This window comes from Cynoglossus semilaevis, chromosome 20, assembly GCF_000523025.1.
Source record: "Cynoglossus semilaevis isolate Cse_v1.0 chromosome 20, Cse_v1.0, whole genome shotgun sequence".
NCBI lineage: Eukaryota > Metazoa > Chordata > Actinopteri > Pleuronectiformes > Cynoglossidae > Cynoglossus > Cynoglossus semilaevis.
Genome location: NC_024326.1, coordinates 4107496 through 4115690, shown reverse-complemented (window position 1 = coordinate 4115690; position 8195 = coordinate 4107496). Strand labels below are relative to the sequence as shown.

At 42.8% G+C, this 8195-nt stretch overlaps 1 protein-coding gene across 2 annotated transcripts in view; it reads left to right on the top strand.

The window, feature by feature from the left end:
* Positions 1-8195, top strand: part of LOC103396149 (major facilitator superfamily domain-containing protein 8-like) — a 39336-nt gene that overhangs the window by 11146 nt on the left and 19995 nt on the right. For both annotated transcript variants that reach the window (XM_025066235.1, XM_025066236.1), the window contains exon 11: positions 7-232. In XM_025066235.1, the coding sequence (XP_024922003.1) occupies positions 7-87 (81 nt within the window). In that variant the 3' untranslated portion in view covers positions 88-232. The remainder of the gene's footprint in view (positions 1-6; positions 233-8195) is intronic.

The following is an 8195-nucleotide window of genomic DNA, read 5'->3' as shown; positions in this document are numbered from 1 at the left end:
CAGAAGGTTATGGCAGTGTTGTCTTACGAGCATCTGGCTGAGCCGCGGACAGTGCAGAGCGCCCAGAGCTCAGACAGCGGAGGCTAACGACGCAGGCAGTGTGAGGAGCAGCACGGACAGATGGACAGATGGACAGATGGACAGGAGACAATCTTCTTCGCTCCTCAGAGTCTGCAGTCATTTACTGCAGAGATGTGGAACAAGAAGTTCTCCTTACAGGCCTGTCTTGCAGGTGATGTCTCACACACACACCCACACACACACACCCACACCCACACACAGTGTGACTGTAATCACACAATTCACCATCTCTTTCATCAGTAGCTTTGATCCGTAAATCCGCCCCTGCATATGCATCACTGTCAGAATATTGATGTTTTTTTTATACACAAGGGGGCACCATTGCTCTCACATTAAATAATTCAGATTTGCATTTGAAGATGAGAACCATTATTTTTAAACTGAACTATTATTAGTACTGCCCACCTCCTCGGCCCCAGTGTTGATAAAAAGATAACGTTTTCGTCATGTGACCCGTGTACCCCACTCCCCCCGTCCCCCCCAAATGTTGCCTTCTGGTTCTGAGTCATTTTTTTCATTTGTTTTAGAAATCAATTGCCCGAAAATGAAAAACAAAAGTGACACGTTTTTTAAACTTCACAGACCTTGTCATCATCTGAACGACTTCATGTCGGTGGGAGTGATGCGAGTGATTTTTTTTATTTGATTTGTCAGGGGTGGGGAGGGTTGCGCGTGTTTAAATAAATAAAAAAAAAGAGAAATAAATCAGAATCGGTTTGATGTCGTTCGCATCTGATCCTCTCCATTTTATGTGCAAATGAGAAGCTGTTGAATTAAAAATAAATACAAAGACAAATGTTAATGAGCATTCTTTAGCTCCGACTATACGGGGGAGGAGTGTTCATTTTTAATTGCCCGTGTTCATAATTCAAAACACCACCTGGTGTTGAGCAGCGTACAGTCAAGTGTTCCTGCACGCGCCCTCCTCTAGGATGCGCTGCGTGCTGCGCAGCTGCATCAGTAAACGCCGTATCCGAACACAGAGGATTCCCCCTTTGTAGCAGCGCACGGGGGCTTCGGCCAATCTTTGTCTCTGGATAATTGCAGATAAGGGCCCCCGGCGACCTTTCTCGTTTTCTGCGCTCAGCATGTGATATTTGGCTTTTCCGGCGGCTTTTTTACTTTCTGAAATGAAAATTCTAATCTCACTCATTCAAGGACAAACACATATAAGTGCTTTCATGGCACTGATCAGCGTATTCCGGTAGCTACTTGACATTTTTTAAAAGAGATAACGGTGCGTTGAATTAGGTGGAGCCCGAATGGACTGTCTTTGAACTGGAAGATTGCGCCGCGCTTTGAACGTTGGGTGACAAATCCAAAGTTTACCGGTGGAACGGTGAAACATCTTAAATTGTTATTTAACCTCGGCCCCACGTAACCTCAGAGACCACACCAGGAACTTTAAAAAACATCTCTTTGGAAAGAAGCTCAGGCAGCAGCACATCAAACAGACGCGATATCAGATAGAATTAAAGAAAAAAGAAATGCATTTTTGAACAAACACAACATCAGTAATATCACAGGCAGCACTGAGGCAGCGGACCAGACGGCTGGATCAGAACCTTGTTGTTCAAAAAGCCGTCGTATGAAAAACGGATAATCAGATGGGACCAACTTTTAAATCCTTATATTGTCAGTACAAAATCGTTCCATCCGATCTCATCACAACACCGAACATCAGAAGACCTCCTCCACGTTTGGCCACTTTTTGAGTCAAATTCAAGACTCCCACATTTACCACAAAGGGAATTTTAAATATTTTACTGTGCGTGTGTTGGTCGTCATCTTTTGCTGGATATTTATTTAAATATATTAAAATAAATTTGATAAAAATAATAAGTAACTCTTGAACCTGAACAAAACATCCAAAATTCTAAAATGGTATCTAAAAAAAAAAAAAAAAATTCCAAACCTCTGCTGCAGTGCTGTTGCATACTTTATTAGGTGTTTGCTTTTACCCCTGGTTGCTAATGTCTTCAGAATATTCCAGAATATGATCAGATACAAACCACCACCAAACGTTGGTGTTGCGCCTGTGCTAGTCCGAAACAAATGTTTGTTTGTTTTTTTAGTTGCTGCCAATCGATTTTTCGAATTGCCTGAGCAAACAGAATATTTTTCTATTTCTGATTTCTGGACACAGTTTTACATGCTTTCCTGCTCATTTATTCCAAATTTGAATTTACGGTAGAAGTTAAGAAAAAAAATATGAAATGCATATTAATGCCGGGGGCCATTTTTTTTGCAGTATTTGTTGAGAAAACGACCCGCTCCACCTTCTGATACGCAGTCTTTAAAGTAGGAAGACTGGGGAGAGTTTTAATTAAAAAAAAAGGCTTGTTTTTCAAAAAGAAATGTTCCCGAGGTTCTAAAGAGTAAGAACTGGGGAGAGTAATTTTAATTAAAATTAGTTTTAATTAAAAAAAGGCTTGTTTTTCAAAAAAATGTTCCCGAGGTTCTAAAGAGTAAGAGGGCAATAACTCGGAGGTATTAGGCAACAATGAAATGTCCTCCGTCGGCCCTTGAGTACGAGACAGAGCATGTCTGCTGTATTGTGCCGCTGCTGCTCTCGGACAGTTTGTTCGTCTGGATCAGTGCCGTGAACGACAGTATCCTGCAACTCCGAACAGCCGGCAGTCACACACACACACACACACACACACTCACACTCACAACAACTCTCCAAAGGCATGAATAGATTAGACTCACGGAGAGGCCCAGAGCGTTTGAAAATATACCAGAAGTAGGCACTGATGTGCGTGTTATCAAATATTAAAGAAACACGGAACAACCATTTGATGCCGGAGCCCACAATTATCTCTGTGAATGATGGGAATTAGTTTCTATGGAGATGCAGCTTTGTCGAGGAGGATGGTGGGAAACGCTGAGGATGAACTAACGTTATGTAATCGTCGGTGGCGTGTTTGCTGTAGCCGAGTTGGTTTTTTTGGAGCGAACGCAGTATCTCCTCGCCGTATTACTACACGGCCGTAAATGGCCGCATCTGCTCCCTGCTGTACGAACTGTTTGCACGCCACAACCAGGGGGAGTTACTGAGTTTTTTTACAGTGAACATTTTTTGTTGACATCTGTGTTTTGTTCCCTGGTGATATATTTTGTGGTATTCTGTAGTTTTTCAATATCTCTGTTAAGCTATTAACAGGCAACTGCAATTTTGACTGGGTTATAGCCCTGCAACTGCAATTTTGACTGGGTTATAGCTACCTCTTGGATTTACGGTCAGGTAGCTGCTAATCGCTAATATGACTTTCATTTTTTTTCTCCTTCTTACTTACTTACCTACCACTTGCCGTATTTATTTAATTTTTTCCTTGTGTCTGCTTGGCTAGCTAAACAATTTTGGTGTCGCTTTGGCTGAAATTAGCCTAGCTCTCTGCTTTAGTCTTTACTCGTTAAATGCCTTTTGAAGCTACACTTTTCCAGCTGAATTATGTTCTTAACACCCTCCACTCTTTTTTTTATGCTCATTTTTTATACTCATTTTCCAGCTTGAAAAGCATATGCTTTATTCCTTTACGTTATCCTGAACTTTCTGCTTAGTTTTGAGACTACGTTCACACCGAGCTCTTGCTTTTCTAAAGTGTTTGTTGTTATTAGCGTGGCCCGGGGAGTTTTTTAACATGCTACGGCCAGGAGAAAATGACAAATAGTCACACGGACTGTTACTTGACTGTGATAACAGAGTGTAGAAAGTGTCGCCCTCACGTTGGTTTCACAGCTTCGGTGTTTCTCATGACTCTAGAGTTGGAGAAAATAACAGTGATTACTATAAAAAAAAAAATCCACATTTTAGAAAAGTTTGGTGATGTGGAGTTTTACCTAAAGCTTCATGATAGGGCTTTAAATCCTGCAGTTATACACAGTAATAACATGCTGTGTGTTACGTCAGCGGACCCCAACCTTTTTTGTACCAAGGACCGGTCGGACGGTATTAGACGTTAAGCGGAACAGTGATGTTGAACCGATGTTGAAGGATCGTTCAATTTTCAAAATAAAACATCTTTTAGACTTTATTCTGTCAGTATCAGAGTCGGAATCAACTGTTGTTTTGAAACATTGACGGATTATCTTTGAATGAAAAGAGTATTTTTTCACTGCGCCCCAGTACCAGTTTCTTTATTCCAAAGAGTAAGTTTGGTAACTGTTGCACGTTCAGTGGCGTCAGTGGGTCACAGTGAGGCGCTCTCCTCCATCATAACATTGGTCGGACTGAGCTGAGATTGGTTCATAATGGCTCATAGATTGTGAGTTAGAGTTATGAGCAAGAGCAGGGTAAAACCAGGCCAACTTCATTCATTCCATGATTACCCCCCCCCCCCCCCCATATTTCGTGCGAGGAAATTTGTCCTTACAGATCATCTATCAGGAGATTTAGCTCCACGGAAATACATTTCACATTCCATATTCAGAGTGTGGCGGCGTCTCCTCGGAGGGGCGGGGTTTTCATTAACAGAAAAAGAAAAGAAAAGAAATCTCTTAAATTGATGTTGGTCTCCTGCCAAACTGATTAAAGATTTACAGTTTCCACCATCATCGATGATGACTAAAGGGTGTGACTTCTGGATGTCATTGCCAGGGTGTGGCTCAGATTCCCTGTCAGTGTGAGTGTGTGTGTGTGTGTTGCATTCCAAAAGGATCGCTGCGTTCCCGCACACAGAGAGATAATTTGTGACCAATTATGAGAAAGTTTTCCCTCATCAAATTTTCCGTATTATGTGTGTCAGCAGTTCTAATTGGATGAGAGTTTGAATCTATACCTTATAGCGGAATTGAGGATGGACGGCTAATGAGCTGACAGGGGAGTGGGGGGGGAAAGGAAGAGAAAGAGAAGCGGGGACAGACAGTGTGTTCTCAGAGCTGGGTTGTGATGAATACAAATCATAGATTCTTCATGTTCCCCCTCTGGATTTAAAAAAAAAAGGTGAGCTAGCTGCTGGTGGGGAGTAAGATGATCTGATTTATTGCATGTGATGTCTGCACATGGGTGTATGTAGATGACAGAGGCTACAGTCAGTCAGAGAAACGCTCTCTGCATCAGCGTTTATATCGCCTCAGATACGTTGGAAATATTGCATGCACGCCCAAACTGACTGGTTCGTAGTATTTTATTTCCAAGTCACCAATACATTTACATTAGTGACTTTTATTTCACTGATGTCGCCATAAGTACGAGTTCATTTTAGGGCGTTTCTGCTGCGTCAATTTTCATTTTTTATTTTTTTAAATGACCAGTACGAGCTTTTTAGTAAGTAAAAAAAACAACAAAAATTACTATTAGTAGTTACATCTATACCAGCGGTCGCTGACCTTTATTGTTAGTGCTAGGTGTTTTCAAAATAAAACATCTTTTAGACTCTATTCTGTTTGTATCACAGTCTGAATGACCTGAAAATTAGGTGTCCCACTGCGGTCCGGTACCAAATGACCTATGGACTGGTACTGGTCTGCGGACCGGAGGTTTGGGACCCCTGATCTATACAGTCTTCCATTTACATCGGCCTGACTATCAACCTAATGCCGTCTGTTTTTGTAGCTAGGTGAGGACATGTAAACGCCACACAGAAAGACTGTCAGTTACCGGTGGGAACTGAACCATCGATCCTCGATCCACACTGTGATGTTTTTAATCACAGCAGTGAAGAATCGAGAGAGAGAGAGAGGGAGAGAGAGAGAGAGAGGCCAGGTAGCCACTCTCTCTGCATCTGCCGTCATCTCTGTGTTCTCTTGTGCTGTGCGTGGCTGGCATTAGCTTAAATATATTGAATCAATTCCTCGTACGCCCACACTTACCTACCATCCACCCTCATGGTCATACAGTATGTGAAATAAAAGCCTCTGGGACAAACGCACACACACAGAGAGAGAGAGAGAGAGAGAGAGAGAGCTGAAAGCAGCCCTTGGCTCGGCGATGGGAGGTGGCTGTAATAGAAATGGAAATATATACGCAGATAATAAGGCTCGTTTAGGTAAGCAGTTTGCTCATGAGGCAAACTGGAGTTGCGCGGTGATGAGCGAGGGGATGGGGCTGGGGAGTTGCGGTTGCGGCGTTATCAGAGAGAGAGAGAGAGAGGGAGAGAGAGAGCCTCACAGTTGACAGTCAATTTGCTCATCAACCAGTTTTGTTCCAGCCAGAGGCAGAAATTATCAAACATCTCTCAGCCCTCCGAAGTGGCATTACTCAGCAAAGCGACGGCGCGGCGTGGGGACTCGGGATGGAAAGTGTTTAGACTCACACCTTGCTTGTTCCGCCGCCTAGGTGAGAAGCGGAGGGGGTGGGGGGGGGGTTTGTTCACTGTTGTACAGGAGTAAACACGTTAAGTAAAAGGCTTTTCCTTTTTTCACCCTCGTTCATCGTCGGCCGTCTCCCGATGATAAAAGGCCCCGTCGTACTTGATGTCTGGCTGCATTAGGGTCAAGGTTTATGCACAGCCAGACCTGTGGGAGCACATTGATTTCATTCACACTATGTGTGAAGAATATGATGAAACGATGAGAACTTCACAGGAGGTCAGACGAGGATCGATAATAAATCCCATCTCATTTATGATCCCGCTGAAAGGAGAGGCTCTCAGGGACTGAGCTGCTCAGAGAACGCGGCGTTTGACAATTTACTCTAATGCTTATACGAATACGTGTAATGACACACGAGCGCTAAAAGGTAACACGTCGCCGTCCTGTTTATCAGCACATTTCCAGTCCTTTTCGAGGCTAAGCTCCCCCCCAAACAACATTAGCTTCTAGCTAGCCATCCCCTCTGCAACTTTTAGTATGTGTTTTCTTACTTTTGTTTACCATATAATAATTATTATCATTTGTTTTAGAGTTATAGATTCGTAACGAACCTCCGGTAGCTAGCTACGCACTAGCTTGAGGAGCAGAGCGGCATGATAACAGTCAAGGTCTCCACCGATTATGACGTTTTCAACGATTACCGCGGTTTGTTTTTTTATGTTGTACGGTTCAGGACAAATCGTTAGAGAAAATGAGGAGCCAATTGTCGTCCATTAAGGACACGTTCCTGCTTCTTTTTCTACTTTTAAATACTGTTATTCTCATCACTTGTTTACATTTTATATATTTTTATTGTGTTTTAGTTACATTGTATTGTAGTTTGTTTTATTATTCTAGCCTTGTCCCCATGTCCTTGAATCATATTTTTTTGAAAAGGGGTGGTCAAAACATTGAATATGAAGATTTAATTTTTTTGAAAAGGGATGGTCAAAACATTGAATATGAAGATTTATTTAATGTATTTTTTGCATGAAAACAATGGCGTAAAAGATAGACATTGTTGTTATTTATAGCTACTGTAATTATGTCAGGATTGTACTGGTCCGGCCCACCTGACTGATCTAATTAGGTTGTATGTTGTCCCTGAATCATAATAAGTTTAGACTGAATCTTCAGAACAGTTGGTTAGCTGGTTTTTGGACTTTAATCCGAGTGGACTTGGTTATCAGCGGTCATGCTCTCTGATCTCACACTCTCGTCCCAAATTAAAGCGCGGACATCGTTACACTGCAGGCGTATCAAACGCGTGAGTAACTTCGGGAAGTGGTCGTCAGTGTTGTTATAAAAATAGCAAAGTTGCAAACGGGTCAGACAAAAATACTTTCTCTTCAAAGCAGAGAAAACAGCACAGGTACCCTACTGCGCCTCTCTCCTCTCCTTCTCCACACACTGTCTTCACATCAAGGACCAGGCTCCTCATTATATGTACCTCTAAAGGGAGAATCCTTTTTGTCGGCGACACATCTCGCGAAACTCGATGAGGTGCCATGGTTTCAATCGATTCTGAGGCGAACTCCACCAGGCGGCTGCAAAGTTAATCCAAAACTTTGCCTCCCCGTTCTCTTAAACGGAGTAATTTAACCTCTGCTTTTCTATGTTCCTCAACCAATTAAACTGTGAGATTTGTTTGAAGTCCTAGATTAAAAGGGAGCGCTCGCCGCTGTTCGGGCGGCGCAGAGATAGACACAACAGGGGTCCAGGTTCCCAGAGTCTGCGAGTGTAATCCAGGCTAACGCGCATGCAGATCTCATCTGTGCCCGCACACAATGGCCTGTCTGTGTGGAGGAGGGAGGGGGGGG